General features: G+C 47.8%; 1 protein-coding gene across 1 annotated transcript; it reads right to left on the minus strand.

The window, feature by feature from the left end:
• Positions 1-780: 780 nt before the first annotated feature.
• LOC142906344 (sterile alpha motif domain-containing protein 9-like) lies at positions 781-3,975 on the minus strand. The gene has a single exon (XM_076053983.1). The coding sequence runs from the start codon at positions 3,335-3,337 to the stop codon at positions 1,166-1,168; it is 2,172 nt and encodes a 723-aa protein (XP_075910098.1). The 5' UTR covers positions 3,338-3,975; the 3' UTR covers positions 781-1,165.
• Between the last annotated feature and the right edge of the window lie 24,005 nt (positions 3,976-27,980).

The raw sequence follows: 27,980 nt of genomic DNA on the forward strand, positions 1-27,980 counted from the left end.
ATATAGGATTGGCAAAGTGCCGTCGCATCACTTGCTGTGCCCATGATAGCATCTTGATCTGGAGACAAAGTTATATTGACAAAAGTTCCTCTGAATTATATAATTGATTGTAAGATGGTTCATTGATGTCCTCTGTTAAAATACTGTTTATAGCTGTAAACTAAATTTTACTTCTTCACTTAAGTTTGGATACTAGAGAACGTAGAACATGGCCTTATCTTCTCAAAGTTTTCCAGACATTGATTGCTGATATAGATATATTTGTAATAATGTTAAAATTCACTGAAAACTTCCTGTGCATTCAAGAATGTAGTTTTGATATTCAGACCGCTGTATAACACAATCTATCTCAGAAGTCCCGTACAGACTGTACATCATAGGCAATGGGACCATCCATAGAAAATCCCATAAAGAATTTAACACGTTCAATGCTCTTGCCCTTCCGCAGCTGTCCAAGGTTTACTGGGCGCACAGGGATCATGATCGCCTCATTATTATCGTCTCCAACAATCAATTTATGATCCAGAAATATATTTCCTTCATCGTTGGTTGATCCGTGCACTCTGAAAAGCGTTTCCTCAACCCGTTTCACTTTCAGAATATCTCCACTGAGCCATAATTGTTGCAACGTATTCCCAGTTCCCTGCATCTCCGAAGTCTTGTCTATCTTCTGACGAGACACGATCCTGTTAAGTCCGGTGCCGTTTCCCAAGAAAAAGTTGGTCATAAACTGACGCTTACGGCTAATTAATTCATATTTCATTCGGCATGATCGCTTCATGGCCTCAATGCAACTTGCCAGGGTGCGCACTTCACGCCTGTTGCCGTCTGCTTTGGGCCACAGGAGCAGCATAGCCAGAAAGTATGGTTCAGGAAATCGGTGCTCCAACCCTATCTCAAGGAGCATGTCTTTAACCATCAACTGCAGTTTTCCATGTGGAGAAATTCTTTTGGATGTTGGACTGACGCAATTTAAGACGAGGTTTGCAAAACTAAAGTTCTGCTTTTCCTTAACATTGTTACCATTTTTGCTTCAATCTCTGATCTGGAACTCAGTCGAGGGTATTTGGTGGCATCCAGTTTCTTATCACCGTCCAAACTGTCTGAACAAAAAGCATCTGTGTACTGAGAATAGTAACGTAAGACTGTGTGACGGACTCTATTTTCAGTTTTTTTCCTTTTCAGAATACCTGGGCTTAAAGAGCCAAAAATAGTCTTCCAAAAACTCCAAAGAAATCTTCATTCGGTTTTTTAATTCTCGAAGGTACCATTCATTGTTTTGTATAACTTCCACTGTGGCTCTTACTTCCTCATCACTTGTGGGAATCCGTGACAATTCTATCCTTCCATTTAGATATGCCACCTTCGTTTTCTTGTTAATTTCGTAGTTTTTGTCAAACAGTTTGGTGAGATCAAAAAGGTGCAATATGTATGAGGCCACTTCAACATCACCAAAGAATCCAGCAGTGTTGAAAACATCATCTTCCTTCTTAGCCAGTTCCTGTGCTTCCTTGAAAAAGTCAGATGCCCTTTTTGCCAGCTGCAGTGCTTTATTGAGATCTGATGGAAGGAGAAAGCCCCTGTTCTCAATGGCACGGAGGTCATATGTCTGCTTCAGCTCACACTTGTAAACTTGACCAATTGTATCTGTGATATACGAGTTACTTTTGGCCAATGATTTTGCAATCTCTGCCCAATGTTTAGCTTCGCCAAATGTTTTCTCTTTTAGGGAGTAATACCTTGCCAGAGCCTGAGCCATTACTGCATCTTTTGGGAATCTGGCTGCTGCACGAAGCAGCACATTCCTGGCCAATTCCATGCCGGGCACCACATGGCCTGACTGAGATGCACTGAATTTGTTTGAAATTACATCTTCAGTGAGGGGTGCAAAGAGAGTATCTGTCTCATCACCCTGTTCTTTCCGATGGCGTGTGATGAACATGCTCCTCACATTTTTTACCACGTATTCTCTCCCCATACCATCCGTGTAAAGTAAGTGTTCATCCAGGATATCATGTGCAATTTTACATCTTGATGGGCCACCAGTTTCAAATTCTATCAGCACTTCCTCTGCCACTAGTGGGTGTGACATTCTCAAAGATTCATAAGTGCCATTCACTTCATCCATGGGGCATTTAATGAGCAGTAATTTAGCATGCTTGCTCAGCCCATCGTCAAGAGTTTGCTTTCTCCAAAATGTGGATTTTACGTTTGAGATTCCAAGAATCACCTCACACCGAGTCACCGGTATTGATGCGTTCTTTACGTAGCTGTTTAGCAATGCAATGCAACTGATAAGTTTACCATTTTCACTGTTGCAGTCAGCACCTTTCATCATATTCTTTACCATATTTGCGATGTAATTTGTATCAAAAAATTTCTTAATGATAATAAACGAAAGAAAGCTGTCACATTCTTTGGAATCATTTTCCATTACTTTAAGCTTTTTTTCAAACCGTTCTTGCTCTGTTGGAGAAAGTTTGTGCTCTAAAATGACACTGTCAAAAACACTTGCCTTTCGACTTTCTTCAGGGGCCTGTGAGCGCATGCAGTTAATCATCACAATGAGTGGCTCATCAAATGGAACATCTGACAGCTCGGATATTATGCTGTGTTGCAGGTTTCTGAGGCTTTCTGCATATTCAGCATCATCAGCGAGAAGAAGAACCGGGGTGTAGATATTAGGGTCAGCCTCTGCATACTTTAGCAGTGCTTTGACTTGAATGGCAATTTCTCTGTGATCATCATAGTTGTTTTTGATCACAGCACACCTAAACCTTTTTCTGAGCTCCCACAGGACATGCCATGCAAGTGTTGTTCCTCCACAGCCAGGATGGTGAAACAAATTCACCATTTGAAGGCATCGCTTTGACCTAAGTGCATCTTCAACGTTCTGCTTTAAAGCACGAAACGGCTCACGTTTGATGAAAGGCTTTCTTCGCTTTTCAGAGATATAGAAGTTCCACGGGCAGACTTTTCCTCCCTTGTAGTAGTTTTCCTCAAAACTTATTCGAAAGTCGTCAAAACCTTTCTCATCTTTTTCTACTTCAGTGCCTTCACATTCATTCTCAAAAACAACCGTGAGGGAAGACATGCGCTCCTCCTGCACTTTGGTCAAACAGCAGGAGCCCCTTGTGGACGTACGCAGAAAGCGCTGTCTGCTTTTTGACCCAGCTTTGATCTTGAAAACAGTTGAGTTTACGTGCTCTAAACTCATAACACGAATTGATTTATGTCCCAAGTCAGTTTCGTCAACTTTTGCCTGTGCAAGATTGGCCCAGCTCTCGTATGTTGCCACTTTTTCTGTTATCAACATACTATCAGCAAGGCCCTGCATTTTCTGATGAAAGTATATTTTTTTCCATTATTGGGTCAATCAAATTGTCAACTTTAATGAGGGACAGAAACACAAGAAGAAATCTCCCACTTGGCAAAAGGTCCTTGTGGCACAAGCTAACCAGCTTGCTGTGGTTTCCACTACGCTTTCTCTGAAACTCTTTTGCATCCATGGCTTTGTTATTGCCTATGTCTGACCTTCCATTGCATAATATCCAGCTGGTTTGCTTGTGAAGGTTAAGCTCCTTGGCTAATGTTTCAATGTCAGAATGTTCACCTTCTACAAACTGCCAAGGAAAATGCAGATTAAGTGATCTATCAGGACGGACACGGTTGCACAGTCCAGAGACGTTAGATTCAGGGTCAAAATCAAGGACAGCAAACCAATTGATTTATTTCACAATTGCAAGATGTTGAAGTTGGCTTTTGTCTGCTTTGTTAACCACCAAAATGTAGGAACTAAAATAGGAATAATCGAGTGTCCCTTTCCTTCCTGTTATCAGATGAGTTAGTTTTTTGCCTTCATCATCTGGCTTACGACCTATTTTTTGGTTAGTTTCGGCCAGTTTTCTCTGCTCATTCCACTTTTTCACATATTTACAAACGCGTCTATACTCTTCTTTCCACTGTTCCGAATTCTGTGTTGCCAGAATATCCTTAGAAGATGCACCGTCTCGTTTTTATGCATGGTTCTCTTTATCTGCTTGCCATTTTCCATTGGTGTGCTTCATTTGCTTTATTTAATAAACATTGTATTTGCATATTGTGCTCTTAGGGATAACATCGACTTCTATCACATATTCACCAAGACTTGTATGTTCAGGCGAAATGACCTCCACAAATCTTGGAGGTCGTATGCATTCTTTAGCATCTTCGATCCTGTCTTTCTGGAAGTACTTTGAGATGTTGTTGTCGATTGTATCAACAAACTTGCTCTGGTATTCTACGTGGACACCGGTAACTTCACCGTGCCTGTACCCGCTCTTTGTGTCTCCCACACCAAAGTGTATGTTGCCATTTGTCCTCCTGTTCATGCACCCAGCAGAGAACCTGAACACCTCATTACAGAATTTCTTCATCAACGTCGCCCTCGCAGGCAAAAAGCTTAAACTCGTGAACCGGATCTATATAGCTTGTGTTTCCCGTTTCACTAGCCAGCACACTTCCTCTGATATATCTGTGTGAAGTATAATGGTGATCAAATGGGCATGGTGAGCAAATATTCACCTGACTTGCTGGTGTGTTGTTGGCTTGAATCATCAACAGCGGAATGGTCCTGTGGCCCCACCTCTGCAGGTGGTTGTGAAGCTTCTTCATGTACCTGCTGTGCTATGTTCGTGTCATCACCATGAACCACATCACCTGGCTCTGTCTGCTTCTGATCCGCACACTTCTCTTGCTGTTGTTCTGTGCCCTTTTTATTTATTTTCTTGTTTTTATTCGGAGGTTTTTCTTCAGAGATTGAGAACTCGGCTTGTGTGCTGCCAGGAACGAGTTGTGCCCCCTTTGTTTCACGGTGGCTTCTCCGAGGCTTCATCACCGCGTGCAGGTGTTGTCGCTCCGTGGCTAGGGGTGCTGGACGACTTGAGCTTGGACTTCTTCAGGTATTCATCACGCGAATCTATGAGTAAAGATATTTGTAGCGACTTGAGACCAAACTCCTTGAGTTGTTCACGCTGCAGCTTTACTAAAAAAAGCACTGTTAACTCTTCCTCGTGTAATTTGTTGGCATGTTGCTCTTTCAATTTAGCTTCGTGAACCAACCAGTGGCGAACGTGGTCTTCATTACAGTCTTGCATACTGGAAGGCAGCTTCACATTCTTGTCATCACCCTCATGTCCTAAATGTGAAATTGAAAAAAAAACGTTGAAGATTAAAAACCTAAAACTTTACATAAAAAATAAATCGGGTACATTCAGGGTGTGAAGTAAAATTGCATCTGGCGATGGTGTCACCGAATTCAAGAGAATTTCGGAAGGCCACAGGAAGCCACCTCAACCTTCCCTCGGTATGGCTCAAGAAGCTGAGTGGAGCGTGTGCTGCTGTCAGGTGAGCAGGGGCAGTGGCATCTGAAAGAGACAACTCAAGCCATGGACCTACCCTGGACCACAGACGTTGAGGGGTGCATTTGGGTATTTTATTGCACTCAAGACTCGGTTTTATAAACTACTGTTAGCTAAATACTGGATTTGTGTGTTTTGCAATTTGTCTTTGATTAAATCACCACAATAGAAATGTAGTGCAGGCCGGACAACCATAAATTTTACAAACCATAGAAACATGCATCATGCAAAAATATCAGCTGTTCCTGAAGAACATTGGACACTGTACTGATGAGTCCTAATAAGAACGAAACTGGTCTGCAGTTGTCTGTCTCACTGCTACTGTCAGTCTTACCTCACCTAGTATACAGGAGGACGTGGGTTCGATCCCATCCCCGACACCTGTATATTTGGAGTTTGCATGTTCTCCCCGTGGTCGTGTGTATTTTTTTCTGGGACCTCCGATTTTCCCCTCCACATTTAGAAACATGCCTTTATAGTATTTAGCTTCTTTCCATTTGCACATGACAAGCCGCTTCGTTGAGCTCTCAAATGTGACCAGGTCGCTTCTGAAAAAGAGCTCTGTAGCTCAGTGGGCCTTACCTGGTAAAATAAAAAGTTTTGTTTTAGTTGTTTACATTTACACATTGCAGTTCTTCAGGAACTGCTGATGGTGTTTTTATGTAACCTATAAAGGCCGATACATTTTTGTATATATGTGTGGTTAGAAACGCATGCCGTTGATTGCGTTATAAAAAAAGGTTTGTTTTGTTGCCAGAAAAAAGGTGGAAAATCCTATTATTATAATTTGGTACTGGCAAAGTTGGTCTAATGATGTGGATGCTTACCCCGAGCCCTCATTACTTTGATAGTGCAATGTCTTTGAGCTGTAGGCCTTTTGGCGTCCTCTGGTCTAGCACCAATTGAGACGAGGCTCAAAAGAAAGCTGTATAACCATTTCCTCACTATGGAGTTGAGCAGTGTGGTGATCCTGAATAGGACTGCTCAGTCACTCAGGGTGCTGCCGGACTTCACTGCTGCTTCGGTCCAGTGAGGGTGTGGTGCCACGGCAGTGAAGTCGCTCCGCCGAGGCCGGGCCCGCCACTGTAATGCCGCAGCAGCAAAGCCGTTCTGCTGACCCAGTGGCCACGACGCCGCCACCTCCGAGCGACGGGGCCGATGCTGCTCGTCCCTCACCACCTCCCACCTAAACACACACACACACCCCCCACATAGAGCCCCGAGGGGAAGTCACCTGGCCGCAGGTTTTCACCCAGAAGCACTCCCACGGGACGAAACTTCACGGTTTCCTGCGACCAGGGAATTGGGCGACCTCCCCCGTGGCTAACATGCACCGTGGCGCCGTGACCTGGGTTGTAATTACATGGTCACGACGGGGGCTGCTATAGAAAGCATCCACACTCGACACGGGTCAGCAGGTGGGTAGGGGGTAGGGCGGAGTAGCGAGCGACAGAAAGGCAGGGAGTGGCCCTCGTCCCCACACAACGTGTGCAGGGACCTCGCCCTTGCACAACGTGTGTTGGGGCGGTACAGGAGGACCTCTCGGCCGTGCACTTGGTTAAACAATATAGGGCGGGCATTGGAGAGGGGACATATCCAATTGATCAAGAGCGGGAAATCCGAGTCTCCGGATTGGACGAGAGGCCAGCGAGTAGCGGCACGCTAGCTTTGATGTAGGGGGATAAAAAGGGATGGAGTCATCGTCCCCTGCTACTCGAACGTCCGTGAGACGGGTCGCAAAGCAGCCAGGTCCAGTTCCCAGCAAAAGCTACGTGCAGCCTCGCCTTTCCGCGACTTCCTACACCTCGAGATCGGGTCGTAAGTACGGTAAGACAAAGGGGAATATCCCTTAGGGAAAGTGAGTAGGGAGAGATCAGGCAAATTGAGTCCTAGACCGCCAGGAGATAGGTTAGACGTGCCCTGCTGGCCCACACTGACACGGGTAGATTAACTTCAGTAGACATTACACCTTGTCGTGTTGTCTCTGCGAGTACGGAGAGGAGTGCATGGTCTTGTGAGCCTGCTCGCTGTGGTTTCCTGTGTTTGCGCACGAGTGTGTAATTTCACCCACGTGTGCGCGCTCACTGCGCACGTTAAACCTGTGAGCCTACTCGTTGGGGTGCCCTGTGTTCATGCGCCTGCGGGTATTCTACCCGCGTGGGTGCACTCACCACTGCGCGGCTCGTGGTTAGCGTGTGCGAAAGGTGCACAGCTGCGATCTCGCAGGGCGGTTCGTACAGCCCCTTTAAAATCATGCCTCGAGGAGCCGCTGCGAGGGGGGGGGGGGGAGTCGGAGAGCGGTGGGTCACAGATGAGCGGGGAGACGGGGGTCAGCCTCCCCGACAAGGGCACGACCAATATCCTGAGCCACCTGCATGCAGGTTTGTGGCTACAGCTTCTAGCATATCTGTGCCTGCTGCTTCATCACTCACCCATCGCCACAGGACTTGGATAATGACGATGGTAAAAGTGCCATGACTTGCGCAGAGAACTTGGATTTAAGTGAGGGTGATTAGCGCAGCATCAACCTCACTCTCTTGACCAGCCCCCTTCTGTACCCAGTAGCAAGACGTAGTCAAGACGACTGGAGATGGTCCTGGTTGCAGTGGAAGGTCCAAAGACCCTTTTGGTGGAATTTCCTCCACCAGGGGTTCCACATGCCCAGGCTCAGACAAGCTGAGTTTTCCAGATTAGTTAACCACTGCCCGGGGTTCGGCGTTGGCAGCTGCTGACTGTACCGACTCACCAGGGATGTTGAGCCTGGTGTGCGCCTACGGTAGCAACTAGAGGGCTGGCCCAGATGGAACAAGCCTGAGGCACAACTAGCTGGTCAGACACTAATGCATAGTGTATGCGTGTGTAGGTGCGGTTAGCGCGCTGCCCTACGAATGGTGACTAAAAGTGACTAATTGCTGAAACTGTGTACAGGTGTGTGGGTACAGATACACAGTGAACTGCATGATTTTCCTGATGTACCTGTGTATAGGTGTGTGGGTACAGATACACAGTGTAAGCTGCATGCTCTTCCTCATGTACCTGTGTATAGGTGTGAGTACAGATATATAGTGAAACTGCATGATCTCCCTTATGTACCTATGTACAGGTGTGTGAGTACAGATACACAGTGCAACTGTATCATCTTCCTCATGTACCTGTGTACAGGTGCATAGCCATGACTGATTGCAGAAGCGAGTAATATCTAACCTAGTCCCGCCCTCCAGCATTCCTTAACCAACCCACGTTGACCAGCGTGGTGAAGTATAGTCAAGCAACCCCCATGATCAACATGGACTAGGACGGCCTTCTGTGGTGTCATCCTAACTTGTGTAGTTTGTGAGGAAGAAGCCACAGTCGTGTTCCGCGTGTGTTATTGATGAAGGCCTCCCATATGCCACGTGGTCATGGGGATTTTGACTTCACCTGCACTGCATTGCATTGATCAGTGTGGGTTGCGAAGGAGACTCAACTAAACAATTTTATTTACCAAGCCCACTGAGCTAGGAGCTCGTTTACAGAGGCGACCCCATTACAACTGATAGCTGCCAAACAATGTACATGCGTTTTTCTAAACAATGTACATGTGTGTTTATAAATAATGTACACGCGTTTCTACATAATGTGCACGTGTGTTTCTAAACAATGTTCACGCGTGTTTCTAAATAATCTACACGTTTGTTTCTACATAATGTACACGCGTTTATAAATAATGTACGGGTGTTTTTTGATAATGTACACGTGTGTTTCTAAATAATCTACACGTGAGTTTCTAAACAATGTACACGTGTTTCTAAATAACCGAAACGTGTGTTTCTAAACAATGTACACGTGTGTTTCTAAACAATGTTTCTAAATACGGAGGACAACACCGGAGGACCAGGAGTACATTCCATGCGACCACCACGAGGAGAGAACAGATGAACCTCATCATAGCTATGAAGAGGTACACTTTGTAGTAGAGCATGTTGGGTAATGAGAGAAAGTCGTTGGGTTATGAGAGAAAGTCGTTGGCTTAAGAGAAGTAAGTGACTTGTGCAGAACATGTCACTGGAGGGGATGATGGCTGGTGGTCGAGACTAATGATGGCGTGGCAGCTAAAGGAGAGAACACGCCTGAGAAGTTGTCCACCGTGGCCACAGAGCAATGAATTGGATCATGTGCGGGACCTATATAGATTGTGGCATCACAAGACCATGATATATGGTAACGGATTGGAGAGGTGTGCATCTAGCAGTGGATAGCTCATGGCTGATGGTGCATCCTGATACAACATTCCTTGAGCTTGGTGACTGTCTTACACAGCACGACGTGGGTGTTGTACTCCTGCCTGTAGCGCTGTCCCGTCTCCTGCCAGGTTCGCCACTTCGTCAGCGTGCTGCGCCATCGCTTGGTCGCCGTAGAGGAGCCAGGCTAACGCTGTACGCGTTCGTGTATTGTGGATAAATAATTGTGCACGCATCACGAGAGCACGACAGAAGTCGTCATCTCGCAAGCCATCAGTCATGCGGTTGCGAAGGGCCATGCTGCCACCTGTCTGTTGCCATCAACAGATGAACACGTCGTCCACATCATGATCCGAATAGAGGTCACGGCATCGTGAGATGACGGCTCTGGTATGGGAGCCAGCAGCAGGCATTGTCAACGAGCACCGCAATAGAAAGGGAAATAAATAAGACTGGGCATGAGAACTGTGTGGTGTGAACCTTACCGCTGGGTTTAAAAATCTCAACCGGTCCTCAATCATTGCAATGTCCTTTGAAACAACACTCAGATTTTACTGGGCAAAGACCCGGACTTGCCCCGTCTACTGTGTTCAAGCCCTATTGTCAGTCCACTGCTGGATGAGGGCCTTCCCACGCTGTGCAAATAGTGGAGATATTTGACCATACCTCACCACGCTGCAATGCGGTTTTCTAATGATGCACAATCAAAATGAAGGACGTGGGCAGGTGCTCCAAATCGAGGAAAAACACATTTATTGTGGTTAATCTGAAAGATTCAACAGCACGCGTGTCACACATAGCAATCCTTCAATCACAATGGTGGGGAGGAGGCCGTAATGGCAGGGAGTAGGCCGCGATAGCGTGGAGGAGGCCGCGATGGTGTGGAGGAGACCGCGATGGCGGGGAGGAGGCCACGATGGCGTTGAGTATGACGCGATGGCGGGGAGGAGGCCGTGATGGTGAGGAGGCCACGATGGCGGGGAGGAGGCCGTGATGGCGTGGAGAAGGCCGTGATAGCAGGGAGGATGCCGTGATACACTCGCTCATCTTACACTGACTCAGTCACACATCATACACTGACTCACTCACACATCATACACTGACTCACTCATCATATGCTGACTCACTCACACATCATACTCACACAACCACTGATCCATTCACTCATCATACACCGATTCACTCATCATACACTCACTCAATACGCTGACTCACTCACATCATACACTCACACTACCACTGACTCACACATCAGACACTGACTCACTCATCATACACCGACTCACAGATCATACACTCACACTACCACTGGCTCACTCACACACCATACACTGGGAGTGTCATGCTGCCAGATATGGCTGCAAGTTTTATCGTACATGTTATGTATATCGTTTATTGTTAACTTTGAATCAAAGTTCCTATGATTACTGTTCTTACATTGTACTTTATAGCTTAATTTTGGTGATTTCAAAAACATATGGTTAAGCCATGTTTCTTGCGGAAGTGCGGAGTTGGCCTGATAACTTTCATCTAAATTGTCTTATGGTTGTTATTGTTTGACTTGCATCACACTGGGATTTTTGCACACAGCATTGTAATACGGTGTTTTTTTAAATGAAGATTTGCTGGTTTTTCCAGGATGTTTCTGTTGCGCGTCGTCGCTTTAAGATGTTCTCTGTTCATATTTTGTTTGTTGCGGTTGCACCCAACTCAAGAGCCGCATGGCTCACAGGGCTATACCTAATAAATGAAACTTGAACCGAGTCGCCATTAACCATGTGATTGGTGTACAAGTGTGGTTAATCAATAACCCTGCCAGCCCCCCACAGGCCCAACTCAGTCATCACATGCTGGTGTACACACGTGCATTGATGTATTGCACAGCACATAAGGAATTATTCAAAAGAGTGGTTCATTCCTAATGTGCCACACTAAGCAGCATTTATCGAAAATAGCAGTTATTCAACTAAAAAAGTGCATTGGAAACCCGGGATACAAGGTGGCTTGTAGAGGTCCATGGCCCAATCGGGAACAGCAGTGCCCCCCATTCATAGCTCCGTGCGGGGGCTGGCGAGCCACTAAACTCCACGCTAAAGAGGTAACCACGGCCAGAGCCACTGATGCCACCTCAACTCGCCATCGCCTCCTTCCTCGCAGTTGATAGCTGCCCTACAAGGTCTCTTCCAACGGCCTCGGTCGCTCTACTTTGTACACTGCTGGAGGAAACATGACGCGTCTTGTTTTGCCTCCATAGCTTTAACATTTAAATATATAATAGGTGACGTTTTGGAAAATGGTCCTTCCGCATAGCACATAGATCTAGCGTATCACTCGCCATTGTTGTTCTCCGTGACCAGAAATCAAACTTCGGTGGCCGAGTTTGTGGTACAGTGCACGAACACCTGGCATGCCATATTGATCAGAGACGTGGACATCAAATGAAAAAATGGCGAAAACATGTAAGTGCTCAAAACAGCATGGGAATATTTATGGTAAGAATTACACTAACATACACGGCAAGAGGAACGCATGCTTTCAAGAATATACGCCCTCCAGGGCCCCGCCCCCCCAGGGCCCCTCCCCCCAGCGGCGCGGCACGATGAGCCGCTCGGCTCTGCCCCTTGCAGCGAGAACGTGGTGGCTGCTGCTGCTGTTGCTTGGCAGCCGTGAGAGCCGCGAGAGACGTCGTCGCCGTGCGGCAGAGCCCATGTGCCTGTTGGCTGCACGTGGCGACGGGCCCCGTGCCGCCATCACTGGCACTGCTGGGAGAGTCGACAAGGCAGCGGCTGCGCGCCCAGCTGCTGACTTGGCGAGGTGCGAGTGATGGAGGAGCCAGGGCGTGGTCACTGCGGACCCTCGCAGGCGTTTACCAAACCCACCCTTGGTTTAGGAGGTCGCGGCCTTCCTCGGCGTCCTTCATAGGCACGGCCAACTCAGCTGGAACGCGCCCGAACTCGCCAGATGTCGGAAGCGAAGCTGCGTGGACCTCGGATCGCGCTTCGACGGGCGAACACCGTGCATGGAGCAGGTGCAAAGGGCCGTGTGGGCAGCAGAGGGCAGTGCGGAAACGCCCTTTGCTCTCTACTCCCTCCGTTTTCGCCACCCCGTACTGACCAGCGTGGTGCAGGATGGTCAAATATAGTGACCCTCGCAGCTGGCACGGCGTGGGGAGGCCTTCATCCAGCAGTGGAGTGACAACGGGATGCCCATTAACATGTTCCATTGCACTGTGCATAATTTGGAACCTGCACTAAATTTTCCTTTCATCGTAATTCAAAGGTTGGACAGCCAAGACAAATCGGGCAGGGAGCGGTTGCATTTGGGTCCAGTTGATGCTGAATGAGTTTTATCCACATCACAAACAACGACCATGACATTGAAGTTCGTGTCCGATTCCCATCTCTCATCTCAAACCCTCGTAGTAATGGCACGAAAGTGTCCATACTTCTGTGAGCATGAGATTTGTATGTGAATGTTTCGTCATGGCGTTTTTTAGTTTGTCAAATGTTGTACTGGACATCTGTAAAAAAAGAGCTGTATCGCTCATTGCATTTCTCAGTATAACTACATATTCTGATTCTGTATTTACGTCTATAGCTAATCAACACTATTGGTTACAACTGGACTCTGCATGATGAAGATTACTCAAGCAAGCCCTGAGACAGGCTGACTCAGATGTATGAGTTTCTTATACTCTGCACAGGCACAGCAGGAGGAACACGTGGATTGTTTCACTCAGCCACGCCACACGGCTGGGTGCGTGTTGGTTGAGTCGAGTCTCAGCGTATCCCAGCTCCGACGGGTGTGGGGCAGTGCTCACTCCCACTGAGGGCGCCTGAGCCAGTGGTTACAACTCCACATTCCTATTGACGAGGCCAGTATATCCTTAAAAAACACTTCCAGCTGCCCAGAAGGTGGTGTTTTGATCTGCCCAGAGGGATGATGAGCTCAGCCTACCAGTGACTGTTATTGGAACGAGCAGACTGTGAGGCAGCGACTCCTCCACAGAACCCCCCGGCTCTCAGTGTTTACTCGGTGGCACTGCGGCCCTGTGCAGCACTTTTATGAATCCACTGCTGGATCAGCGCCTCCCCGTGTCACGTGGGTCGTGGGGGTTACTAGAGCACGCCTCACCTTGGTGAGTGTGAGTGGGGTGAGGAGTGTAGACGTGGGGGTACTAGAGCACGCCTCACCATGGTGAGTGTGAGTGGGGTGAGGAGTGTAGACGTGGGGGTACTAGAGTACGCCTCACCATGGTGAGTGTGGGTGGGGTGAGGAGTGTAGACATGGGGGTACTAGAGTACGCCTCACCTTGGTGAGTGTGGGTGGGGTGAGGGTGAGGAGTGTAGACGTGGGTGTACTAGAGCACGCCTCACCTTGGTGTGAGTGGGGTGAGGAGTGTAGACGTGGGGGTACTAGAGCACGCCTCACCATGGTGAGTGTGAGTGGGGTGAGGGTGAGGAGTGTAGACGTGGGGGTACTAGAGCACGCCTCACCATGGTGAGTGTGGGGTGAGGGTGGGGGGTGTAGACGTGGGGGGTACTAGAGCACGCCTCACCTTGGTGAGTGTGAGTGGGGTGAGGGTGAGGAGTGTAGACGTGGGGGTACTAGAGCACGCCTCACCATGGTGAGTGTGGGTAGGGTAAGGGTGGGGGGTGTAGACGTGGGGCCATAGAAGTACTGCACAACAGGTGATATTAATACTTTTGTAGTGTCGTGAACACAGCCACTACTGTCAGTGTAGACAGTTAAATGTCACGTAGGTAAAAAAAAATCACGTTTCGGCCACAACACAAGCGGCCTTCATCAGGTGAAGGGACCAGACTGTCTCGAGGACAGCGCTGGAGTGAACACAGCAAAGCTCAGACCGCGACCTTTAAGCTGTGTGAGAGGAATGAAGGTGCCTTGACAAAGGAATTAGCATAAAATTAGCATTTAATTGGCGGACTTAGCATGATGAAAGGTGAACATGTTCAGGGGGGGAGGTGTGAAAAGGGACGAGAGGGGATGCTGCGAAAGTTTGGGGTACCACTGCTTAAAAAAATATACTGTACCATTGAAAATTAGTTTAATGTTTGGTTCGATTTAGAACATCTTTCCAATGGTTGTTTAATTTGAAACCATCTTCTCGGTTGAAATTAGCTGTAGCTGAGCTTGGCTGTGTTCACTCCAGCGCTGTCCTCGAGACAGTCTGGTCCCTTCACCTGATGAAGGCCGCTTGTGTTGTGGCCGAAACGTCGTGATTTTTGTTTTATTTTTTACCTACGTGACTTTACCGAAAAGAACCAAAGAGTGTGGACTCTTGCAGTCACGAAAGCTTCAAATCTAGAACAGTTAAATGTCTCTGTGGGTCGCGCCAGCTACAGTGCTGGAGGGGCGCCGGGTGCCCCGATTGGATGCACTAAGGGCACGTGACCGGGAGCGGGTCTCAATTGGACGAGCTGAGAGCACGTGATGAGAAGTGGGCCTTGATTGGAGGAATCAATCGCACGTGACCGGAAGTGAGCTTCGATTGGACGAGCTGAGGGCAGGTGACCAGAGGTGGGCCTTGATTGGAGGAGTCAATGGCACGTGATCTGAAGCGGTGCCTCGATGGGAGGAGTTAAGAGCACGTGGCCGGAAGCGGTGAGAACGACGCCTGGTGTCGCGAGAGTGCGAGCCGACTGCGAGACGTGTGAAGCAGGAGGCCTGGCGCCCTCTAGGGGGCTCTCTGGAGATCCCTGTAGTGGAGACTCTTCCCCACCAGCACACGCATGACCAAATACACAGCTTGTATCATTTGCTCAGTTTTATTTAATATGTACAAAAATATTGTGAGCTGGATATTATTATTTTCAAGAATCGATGTTGATCGATTAATCGTGACATTCCTACCGTGTACAGCGATGCGTACCCTGCACAGAGGCTTGCAAAGATAACATTTCGCATTAAGCAAGGTTTAGTATCTCAACTTAAACACATATTTTAACTAAAGTACAGCTAATGCTACGTGACATAATGTTAATCTATCACAACCAAATGGACTTACAAATTTACAAAACAATCTAACTTGAAGTGGGTTATAATGTAGAACATATTCATAAATGAGTCGCTGTAATGTGGGCTTTAGGTGACTGTTGATCAAATCGCTCTCGCTATACCGGATTGTTCTCCTCGAGCTCTGCATTGAAATATTCGCCAGGTTGGGGTCGCGCTGCTTGACCTCTCCCCTCACCCAGCGCCAGCAACAGCCCCAGCGCGAGGGAGCGGCCCCCAGCGCGAGGGAGCGGCCCCCAGCTCACAACCGCCAGGACTGCGGCACCATCTCCTAGTGATTCCATTACCCCTGCAGCAGCACTGCGCGCGAACTTCCTCGCGCTCCGACGCGTTTGATCGACAATGTAGAGAAGTGGCACCGTGAGTAAGTGATGCATGCTTTTAATCTAGAGGCCCTTCCTGTGAATCAACATTGGTGATGAGTCACAACGGGACATTGTTTAGCATTCTGATTAAGGATGGGATTGTGATTAGACTATTAAGCCTATTATAGATGAGGCTAAGATGACATGGAGGGTTATAACGAGGCTCAGGAATCAGGGCTAGGGTTATGACTATGAGAAAGGTTGTAACATTAACATGCTGCTAGGCAGTCAACTAACCCCCACGACCCACACCGGCATATAGAGGCCCACTCTTTCTATGCTGGTTTGTGCAATCCAGAGGTTGAACACGAAATTTAACACTCTTATGAAATTCGTGGTCCGCCAGGAAGTGTCTGTGTTTTTGGCCTGACTGGCTGTGCTTCACATGTTTTTCAGGTTTGTTGAATGCTCGTGTCTCATCTTTTTTGTTGTATTTACCTCCATGATTTGTTCTTGATACCTGATGAAGATCGCTTGTGTTGTGATCAAAACGTCGTGATTGTTTTGTTTTAATATAATTTTACTGTATTTCTACATACGTGAATTTACCGAAAAAAACAATGAGTAATTTTATGCAGCCACGAAAGCTTTAATACTTTAAGGCCCTTATCCAGTCATAGATTGGCAAAGTGGCTGTCCATGTGTAGTGGTGTTACGGGACAAACACACATCAGTTACAGCTAGCACCCTTGGCTTACCCGCACGGGGCTGTGGGCTTTACATCCCCCGCGCCCTCCCAACGGGTGGGGGCTGCGGGGTGTGCTGTGATCCCTCAGAACCCCACTCCTCGGTGGGGAATTGGTATAAAAGATGGGGAGCTAGAGAGATAGGGGCAGTGTTTACGAGCCGAAGTCCGAAGACCCAGTTGAAGACTGAAGACCGGCTAGATAGACCCTGGAACTCCTCTGACCCGCAGTCCTTCTCAGGGCCGGGCAGAGCAAGCCAGAGGTGTGACCCCAGAGCCGATGTCCTTCTAAGGGCCGGGTTCTAGAGCACGCCTCACCTTGGTGAGTGTGGGTGGGGTGCGGGTGAGGAGTGTAGACGTGGGGATACTAGAGTACACCTCACCTTGGTGAGTGTGGGTGGGTGAGGGTGAGGAGTGTAGACGTGGGGGGTACTAGAGTACGCCTCACCTTGGTGAGTGTGAGTGGGGTGAGGAGTGTAGACGTGGGGGTACTAGAGCACGCCTCATCTTGGTGAGTGTGAGTGGGGTGAGGAGTGTAGACGTGGAGGTAATAGAGCACGCCTCATCTTGGTGAGTGTGAGTGGGATGAGGAGTGTAGACGTGGGGGTACTAGAGTACGCCTCACCTTGATGAGTGTGGGTGGGGTGAGGGTGGGGAGTGTAGACGTGGGGATACTAGAGCACGCATCACCTTGGTGAGTGTGAGTGGGGTGAGGTTGGGGGGTGTAGACGTGGGGCCATATAAGTACTGTACAACATATTCTTAGTTTTTTCGGTAAAGTCACGTTGAAGAGAAACAACAAAATAACAAAATATATATAAAACAATAAAAAATTCTCACGACGTTTCGACCATAACTCAAACGGTCATCATCAGGTGTGTCGGTTTGCATAAATTTATTTCGAAAACGGCATTTTTATTTATTTATTTATATAAAAAATAACGTTTGCGTCACGCGCAACGATTGGCAGTTTGCCCAGGACTAGTCCATCTATTTTTTGAAAAGAGGAGGGGGGAGACGAAATTTGTTTTTATGTATGCTGTCTGAAAGCCACTGTAAGCGTGAACAATCAATCAAGAACTGAAATGATTTATCAAATCTTTTCAATGATTGCTAAGATAGAATCCATCTTCTCGGTTGAAATTGTCTCTGTGCTTGTATATGTGGATAGCCTCATGAACGAATCTCTCATGGAAGCCAGATGGCTTACAAAGAACCTCCGTCTTGGAAAAGTCAATGGCATGTGAGCCTACTGAATTAGAACAATGATCTGCTACGGCCGAGGTGTTGGTCCTACCGTGTTTAAGGTCTGCTTTATGTTCACGAATGCGGTCCGAGATATGGCGTTTGGTTTCTCCAATGTAACTACTACCACAGAGGCAACTTAGTTTGTAGACACCAGGGTATTGTATGTCCGGAATCACATCTTTTACAGACGGAACCAGATCACGGATTTTATGTAATGTGTTGAAACGGACCTGGATCTTGTGTTTATTCAAGATTTTGGAGATCTTTTTTGTGATCCCAGCAATGTAGGGTAAAGTGATGGTTTTGAAAGGCTCCTCAAGAGGGTTCTTCTTCATGGTTTGAGTGATAGCTTTGCGGATTGTATAGTCGGACCAACACCTCGGCCGTAGCAGATCATTGTTCTAATTCAGTAGGCTCACATGCCATTGACTTTTCCAAGACGGAGGTTCTTTGTAAGCCATCTGGCTTCCATGAGAGATTCGTTCATGAGGCTATCCACATATACAAGCACAGAGACAATTTCAACCGAGAAGATGGATTCTATCTTAGCAATCATTGAAAAGATTTGATAAATCATTTCAGTTCTTGATTGATTGTTCACGCTTACAGTGGCTTTCAGACAGCATACATAAAAACAAATTTCGTCTCCCCCCTCCTCTTTTCAAAAAATAGATGGACTAGTCCTGGGCAAACTGCCAATCGTTGCGCGTGACGCAAACGTTATTTTTTATATAAATAAATAAATAAATATGCCGTTTTCAAAATAAATTTATGCAAAACCGACACACCTGATGATGACCGTTTGAGTTATGGTCGAAACGTCGTGAGATTTTTTTTATTGTTTTATATATATTTTGTTATTTTGTTGTTTCTCTTCAACGTGACTTTACCGAAAAAACTAAGAATATGAATTACTGCAGTCACGAAAGCTTTAAATCAAAATTTACTGTACAACAGTTAATATTGTTACTTTTGTAGTGTCGTGAACACAGCCACTACTAAATTTTGATTTAAAGCTTTCATGACTGCAGGGATTCATATTCGTGGTTCTTTGGTAAAGTCACGTAGAAGGGAAACAATAAAATAATAAAAATATAAAACAATCATCATCAGGTGTGGTTTTCACACCTGATGATGAATGCTTGTGTTGCAGTCGAAACGTCGTGAGAATTGTATTGTTTTGTATTTTTACTATTTTATTGTTTCCCTTCGACTTGACTTTACCGAAAGAACCAAAAATATATATCACTGTCAGTGTGGACAGTTAAATGTCTCTGTGGGTCGCGCCAGCGACAGTGCTGGAGGGGCGCCGGGTGCCCCGATTGGACGCGCTAAGGGCACGTGACCGGGAGCGGGCCTCGATTGGACGAGCTAAGGTCACGTGACATGAAGTGGGCCTCGATTGGAGGAGTCAAGGGCACGTGACCGAATGCAGGCCTCGATTGGACGAGCTGAGGGCACGTGACCGGAAGTGGGCCCCGATTGGAGGAGTCAAGGGCACGTGATCTGAAGCGGTGCATCGATGGGAGGAGTTAAGGGCACATGGCCGGAAGACGGGAGCGTCGTCCTTGTTACAGCAAGGGGCGGGGGCCACGAGACAAGGGCGGGGGGGGGGGCGTCAGGGGGACTCGGGGCTCGTGTCGGGGTCACGAGTCAACAGGCACGTGCATAGTGAGCAGCCTATGACAAGTTAGCCCCACTTAGCAACAGAATCTGGTGTACAGTGAATTGTTTAATAAACGCGTTGCCTCCTACAACAGTGTGTGCGCCTCAGTCGACATAGGGGCCGTCCATAAATGACGTCACGCACCTGGGAGGGGTCAGACATTTGTGACGATGTGTGACGAGGGGGGTGGGTTTGAGAAATGGACGTCATATCAAAATGCGCAACTTTAAATGAATATAGAATTGCTATAACAACAATAATTGTTATAACACTCCAACGACATCAGAGTGCAGCGCCACATTAAATACGCACTACAATGACAATAGTTTAAAGCGATTTGAAGCATGTTTTATTTTCAAAAAGGAAATATGGTTTTGGGGGGGAGGGGCGGGGCAGAGCTTTGTGACGTCATATTTGAGGGGGGTCAAAAATCGCGTGACGTCATTTATGGACGGCCCCATACACTACACTTTGCCCTCATGATCAAAGTGGCCTCATGATCAAAGTGGCCTCATGATCAAAGTGGCCTCGCTATAACACCTATCATGGCGTGGACTGTACGTGGAGTACTTTGAGTACCAGTGGACACTGACACAACATCGACAACGAAGTCGAGGGGCCCCAGATCAACGTTACGACTCAACATTTTTTAGGATTCTCTCGACGAGGGTTCGAGGGAGCCCCACGGCTTCTGAGAAGCACAAAGCGAGGCGCGCCTCACGGATTCGAGTCGTCCGCTTTCTGGTGAGACCGCGAGCCGCTGACTCCATCAGCAACAACGCGGAGACTCCCCAAGCGGAGGTGTCACGGCCCCTGCCCTCTGCACGTGGACCAGCAGCAGCTATGGGAAGCCAACACGCAGCAGCGCATTCATCGCTGCAATAGATCTCAACTCATCGTGCGTTCAACAAGTCTCTAGATCACCCCTCCGAGGAAACAACACGACTGTGTTTGGCAGGGTCACGATCAACAGCAAATGTGAAATAAATAAGAATGACGTGACTCATTGTTGTGTCACCGGCCACAGAAGTCGCAGCAGTTACTGGAGAAGAGTTCGTGTGAAAAGACAGAGCTGAGGCACGGGCAGACTGCGCAGCTTCAGGGTGCCTGCTGGGGGCAGCGACACTGCGAGAGGCCGGGCAACTCGGAGTCAACTTGTGCGAGCGCACCGCCGATTTAACTCCGCGCGCCGCACCCTGGGGCACAGCCGGCCGCGTGGCGATTCGAGCCAATCACTGCCAGCCTGGCGTGGCCCCAAACACAAACTGCGAGCATTGCAATGAATAAACAAAGAGGTCGTGATGCAGGCTGTGTTACTATAGCAACACAGCCATTCCTTATGAAAACATGTCTACTTAACGAGTTTTTAAATGCTTAAATGAATATATAATGTACATTTTGTAAAGATAATAAAAAATTTATCCCGATCATCAACATCGTTGGAAATCGCCGCCTCACATTTTCTTGTCCTGCGCCATACAAACTGTTAAATCACGAAGTGCGATGCGCGTAGTGACTGTTCACTTTCGTTGAGCGCTTCATTAAGGGGAGCGCTGTGCACAGTTTGGGTCAAGCTGAGGCCGCCTCCGCTTCGGATCTGGTGATGTCACAATAACCCAAGCAGCGTGCTGGCCAGCGGCTGGCTGGTCCCTGTCATAGGGATGTGGAATTTCCATTGCGAGCTCAGGTCCATTAACCGAGTAGAGCACCACCCAATGCCTGTTTGAGCAAGACGACTGTGACTGGTCGTTTGAATGGGCATGGTAATTGTCAATGAGCTGCGGCAATGCAACATTATTACATTGGATAGCGAGCAGCTCAGATGCAATACACATCACGGTTCCCCAATGTTTAAGGCAAGAGACAAGGGGATGTCTCTGTCCAAAGAGACGACATTTGTTTTCACAAAATTACAAAACTCTGAAGCAATCCCTACAAAACGTGAACGCACCTTTTACCAACTTTGCCAGATTGAAAGGTTTTGGTAAAAAAGTTGGCAACAAAATACATTCTAGATTTGAATACATTCAGAAAAGATGTTAAAGCCCCACCTCCAAGGTGTTTTGATACAATTATACTGCCCGAAACAGAGTGGAAGCTCTATTGATGTACACATGGTTGTCAGCTTGTTGGTGCCGGGCAGCCCCCCAACACACGATGACGTCACCTGTGGCAGACCCCTCAAGTTGGAATGCGCGATCGAGGCCACTGTGGGGTTCCTGACATCAACTCGTGACAGCGTGAGAACAGCGGCAATTAGGGGGAGACGGAATCCCCGCGTCTGTGAGATTCGAAGCGCCGAGTGTGAAGCACGCGGCGAGCATGAGAACGCCTCCTGGTGCCGCGAGAGTGCGAGCCGACTGCGAGACGCGTGGAGCAGGAGGCCTGGCGCCCTCTAGGGGGCTCTCTGGAGATCCCTCCAGTGGAGGCTCTTCCGCACCAGCAGACTCATGACCAAATACACAGCTTGTATCATTTGCTCAGTTTAATTTTATATGTACAAAAATATTGTAAGCTGGATATTATTATTTTCAAGAATCGATGTTGATCGATGAATCGTGACATTCCTACCGTGTACAGCGATGCGTACCCTGCACAGAGACTTGCATAGATAACATTTCATATTAGTCAAGGTTTATCATCTCTACTTAAACGCGTATTATAACTAAAGTACAGCTAATGCTACGTGACATAATGTTAATCTAACACAACCGTATGGACTTACACATTTACAAAAAAAATCTAACTTATTTGAGGTGGGTTATAATTTAGAACATGTTTATAAATGAGTCATCTTAATGTGGGCTTTAGGTGACTGTTGATCAAATTGGTCTCACTAAACCGTTTTTTCTGCTCGAGCTCTGCACTGAAATATCCGCCAGGTTGGAGGTCACGCTGCTTGACCCCTCACCCAGCGCCAGCAGCAGCAGCCCCAGCGCGAGGGAGCGGCCCCCAGCTCACACAGCCGTAAGGACTGCGGCACCGTCTCCTACTGGTGCCATTACCCCTGCAGTAGCACCACGCGTGAACTTCCTCACGCTCCGATGCGTTTGATCGACAATGTAGAGAAGTGGCACCGTGTGGAAGTGATGCTGCTCAATCTGGAGGCCCTTTCTGTGAATCAACATTGGTGAAGAGTCACAACGGGAAATTGTTTAGCATTCTGATTAAGGCCAGGATTGTGATTAGACCATTACGCCTATTATAAATGAGGCTAAGATGACATGGAGTGTCATAACGAGGCTTAGGGATCAGGGCTAGGGTTATGACTATGGGAAAGGTTATAACGTTAGCATGCTGCTAGGCAGTCAATGAACCCCCACGACCTGCATCGGCGTAGAGAGGCCCTCATCGAGTCGTGGGTCTTCATGCACACGTATACAAACACAAGTTTCGTTTTATTCTGAAACACTGAGTTCAGTGTGCATCACTTTTCAAGTCGTGGCATTTTTAAGTAAAAATTTAACACAAAACCAAGCCACAAAATCCTTCAAAAGCCTCGCACCAGACCGGAGCTCTGTGGGAGGGTGGCGCTGTGGCACAGAGCCCGACTCGCAAGCAGAACGCCGCGAGTTACAATCCGATGGTTGACTCAGCCCATAGGCCTCGGAAAGGTAAGGTAAAAGGTAAAAACGAGCCTACCTTTACCCTACCTTTTACCTTACTGCAATACAATCACTTTACACTTACCTTTTACCCTTTAGCAAGGTAAAGTAAAAGGTCAAAAGCAACGAGCCTACCTTTAACCTACCTTTTACCCTTACCCCATACAAATTACCTGATTACAGGGTAATTGCTGGGGTACTACACATGAAAAACATTTATAACAGGTAAATGCTAGGTAGAGCACTTTATTCATATAGAATACTCTGGAGGATTCCAATTTTTAATGGAGGCCACGGACTGTGCCACAGAGCTTTTAACGAGTGGTAAACAAGTTATTTACCGGGTAATACTTTGCGCTACCTTTACCCTACTGGGTAATTCTTCCGCTCTACCTTTTCCCTACCCTTTACCTTACCCCTTAGCATGTCGAAACCTTTACCCTTTACCTTTACCCTTTTACCCAGTAAAAAGGGTAAATAACCTTACCTTTCCGAGGCCTATCAGCCCATCATTGATCCAGTGTGGTTAAAATGAGTACAGCATTGTGGGACGTCAACCGTCGTCGTTATAGTGAGGTACTGCCCCCACCACACAAACGTGGATTTTTTTTTCCACAGGGATAAGCACCGCTTGAAGACGGAGACTCTGACGTTGAATTGACATTTGTGGAAGGGTTGGTGAACAAAGCCCTCATGGCCTTGCTTGCTCCCACCATTGTCTGCATGCCCAGAGGTGACTGTGGTGACTGTAAGGTGTCCTCGAGATAGCGTGGTGGATGTACCGTGTCCCGCATACAATAGGGGTTTTGCGATCCCCTAAAAGTGAACCAAATAGGCGAAATAATGGCGCTCCTGCAGCTCAAAAATGTCACGGGGCACGACGCTGCTTCGCCTTGAGTTGCATCTCCATGCTGCGCAGCCACGCACCAGGCAGCTCCAGTTAGCCAGTGAAATGCCACTGCGTACCCTGTAGAACGTGCCCGTGTTTGCTGTGGTGGTCGTACCGATGTCGTTTTGTCTTATGTTAGTGCATCACATATCTGACTTGCTACAGACTGAGCTACAGGTGGATTTGTATGGGCAGAAGAGGGCAGTGTGGCAAAGTCCGTTGCGCTCTCCTCCCTCCACCTTCGCCACCCCGCACTGATCAACGCGGTGCAGGATGGTTAAATATAGTGACCCTCACGGCGTGGGGAGGCCTTCATCCAGCAGTGGAGTTAAAACAACGGGATGCCCATGTACACGTTCCTTTGCACTGTGCATAATTTGGAATCGGGCAGGGAGCGGTTGTAGTTGTGTCCAGTTGATGCTGAATGAGTTGTATCCACGTCACAAACAACGACCATGACATTGAAGTTCGTGTCCGATTCCCAACTCTCATCTCAAACCCTCGAAATAATGGCACGAAAGTGTCCATACTTCTGTGAGCATGAGATTTGTATGTGAATGTTTCGTCATGGCCTTTTTTATTTGGTCAAATGTTGTACTGGACGTCTGTAAAAAAAGAGCGGTATCGCTCATTGCATTCCTCAGTATAACTAGATATTCTGATTCTGTTTGTACGTCTATAGCTAATCAACACTATTGGTTACAACTGGACACTGAATGATGATTACTATAGCAAGCACTGAGACAGACTGACTCAGATGTATGAGTTTCTTATACTCTGCACAGACAGCAGAAGGAACACGAGCCTTGTTTCACTCAGCCACGCCACATGGCTGGTGCGTGTTGGTTGAGTCGAGTCTCAGCGTATCCCAGCTCCGTCGGGTTTGGGGCAGTGCTCACTCCCACTGGGGGCCCTGAGCCAGTGGTAACAACTCCACATTCCTATTGACGAGGCTAGTCTATCCTTGACAACCACTTCCAGCTGCCTAGAAGGTGGTGTTTTTTTTTATCTGCCCAGAGGGATGATGAGCTCAGCCTATCCGTGACTGTAATTGGAACGAGAAGACTGTGTGTAGCGACTCTTCCACAGAACCCCCCGGCTCTCAGTGTTTACTCGGTGGCACTGCGGCCCTGTGCAGCACTTTTATGAATCCACTGCTGGATCAGCGCCTCCCCGTGTTACGTGGGTCGTGGGGGGTACTAGAGCACGCCTCACCATGGTGAGTGTGGGTGGGTGAAGATGTAAACGTGGGGCCATAGAAGTACTGTACAACAGGTGATATTGATACTTTTGTAGTGTCGTGAACACTGCCACTACTGTAAGTGTAGACAGTTAAATGTCTCTGTGGGTCGCGCCAGCTACAGTGCTGGAGGGGCGCCGGGTGTCCCGATTGGACGCGCTAAGGGGACGTGACTGGAAGTGTATCTTGGAGGAGTCAATGGCACTTGACCGGAAGCGGGCCTCGATTGGACGAGCTGAGGGCACGTGACCGGAAGTGGACCTCGATTGGAGGAGTCATGGAGGAGTTAAGGGCACGTGGCCGGAAGCGGTGAACGCCATCCTTGATACAGCAAGGGGTGGGGCAGGGGCGATGAGACAAGGGGGGGCGGGGGCGTCAGGGGGACTCGGGGCTCGTGTCGGGGGTCACGAGTCAACAGACGCGCGCATAGTGAGCAGCCTAGGACAAGTTAGCCCCACTTAGCAACAGAATCCGGTGTACAGTGAATTGTTTAATAAACGCGTTGCCTCCTACAACAGTGTGCCTAAGTCGACATAGGGGCCGTCCATAAATGATGTCACGCACCTGGGGGGGGGGGGGGGGGTGGGGGTCTGACATTTGTGACGATGTGTGACGAGGGGGGTGAGTTAGAGAAATGTGACGTCACATCAAAATGCACAACTTTGAATGAATATAGAATTGCTATAACTGTAATTGTTATAACAACACTCCTACAACATCAGAGTGCAGCGCCACATTAAAAACGCACTACAATAACAAGTTTCAAGCGATTTGAAGCATTTTTCGATTTAAAGCTTTCGTGACTGCAATGATTCATCTTCTTTGGTTCTTTCGGTAAAGTCACGTAGAATGAGAATAAAATAATAAATTGATAAAATAAAATAACACAATAATATTCTCACGACGTTTCGGCCACAACACAAGCGGCCTTCATCTGAAGGCCGCCTTCATCTGAAGGCCGCTTGTGTTGTGGCCGAAACGTCGTGAGAATATTATTGTTATTTTATTTTATCAATTTATTATTTTATTCTCATTCTACGTGACTTTACCGAAAGAACCAAAGAAGATTTGAAACATGTTTTATTTTCAAAATGGAAATCTGGTTTTGGGGGGAGGGGGGGACAGAGCTTTTTGACGTCATATTTGAGGGAGGGGGGGTCAAACATCGCGTGACGTCGTTTATGGACGGCCCCATACACTACACTTTGCCCTCATGATCAAAATGACCTCGCTGCCTATAACACTTATCATGGTGCGGACTGTACGTGGAGTAATTTGAGAACCAGTGGACACTGACACAACATCGACAACGAAGTCGAGGGGCCTCAGATCAACATTAAGACTCAACAGTTGTTAGGATTTTCTCGACGAGGGTTCGAGGGTGCCCCACGGCTTCTGAGAAGCACAAAGCGAGGCGCGCCTCACGGATTCGAGTCGTCCGCTTTCTGGTGAGACAGCAAGTCGCTGTCTCCATCGCCAACAACGCGGAGACTCCCCAAGCGGAGGCGTCACGGCCCCTGCCCTCAGCATGTGGACCAGCAGCAGCTATGGGAAGCCAACAATCAGCAGCACATTCATCGCTGCAATAAATCTGAAGTCATCGCGCGTTCAAAAAGTCTCTAGATCACCCCTCCGAGGAAACAACACGACCGTGTTTGGCATCGTCACGCTCAACAGCAAATGTGAAATAAATAAGAATGACGTGACTCATTGTTGTGTCACCAGCCACGGAAGTCGCAGCAGCTACTGGAGAAGGGTTCGCGTGAAAGGACAGAGCTGAGGCACGGGCAGACTGCGTAGCTTCAGGGTGCCTGTTGGGGGCAGCGACACTGCGAGAGACCGGGTAACTCGGAGTCAAGTTGTGCGAGCGCACCGCTGATTTAACTCCGTGGGCCGCACCCTGGGGCACAGCCGGCCGCGTGGCGATTCGACCCAATCTCCGCCAGCCTGGCATGGCCCCAAACATAAACTGTGAGCATTGCAACGAATAAACAAAGAGGTCGTGATGCAGTCTGCGTTACTATAGCAACACAGCCATTCATTATGAAAACATGTCTACTTAACGAGTTTTAAAATGCTTAAATGAATATATAATATACATTTTGTAAAGAGATTAAAAAATTAACCCCGATTATCAACATCGTTGGAAATCTCCGCCTGACATTTTCTCGTCCTGCGCCATACAAACTGTTAAATCGCGAAGTGTATGCGCTTGGTGACTGTTCACTTTCGTTGAGCGCTTCGTTAAGGGGAGCGCCATGCACAGTTTGGGTCAAGCTGAGGCCGCCTCCGCTTCGGATCTGGTGATGTCACAATAACCCAAGCAGCGTGCTGGCCAGCGGCTGCTGTTCCCTGTCATAGGGATGTGGAATTTCGATTGCGAGCTCAGGTCCATTAACCGAGTAGAGCACCACCCAATGCTTGTTTGAGCAAGACAACTGTGAGTGGTCGTTTGAATGGGCATGGTTATTGTCAATGAGCTGCGGCAATGCAACATTATTACATTGGATAGCGAGCAGCTCAGATGCAATACACATCATGGTTTCCCAATGTTTAAGGCAAGAGACAAGGGGATGTCTCTGTCCAAAGAGACGACATTTGTTTTCACAAAATTACAAAACTCTGAA

Source organism: Petromyzon marinus, chromosome 1 (genome assembly GCF_048934315.1).
Source record: "Petromyzon marinus isolate PM22_M1 ecotype Great Lakes invasive population chromosome 1, UKy_Petmar_22M1.pri1.0, whole genome shotgun sequence".
NCBI lineage: Eukaryota > Metazoa > Chordata > Hyperoartia > Petromyzontiformes > Petromyzontidae > Petromyzon > Petromyzon marinus.

Coding starts and splice junctions, on each gene's coding strand:
- LOC142906344 (XM_076053983.1), bottom strand. CDS start 3,337: ATGCAGGGCCTTGCTGATAGTATGTTGATAACAGAAAAAGTGGCAACA.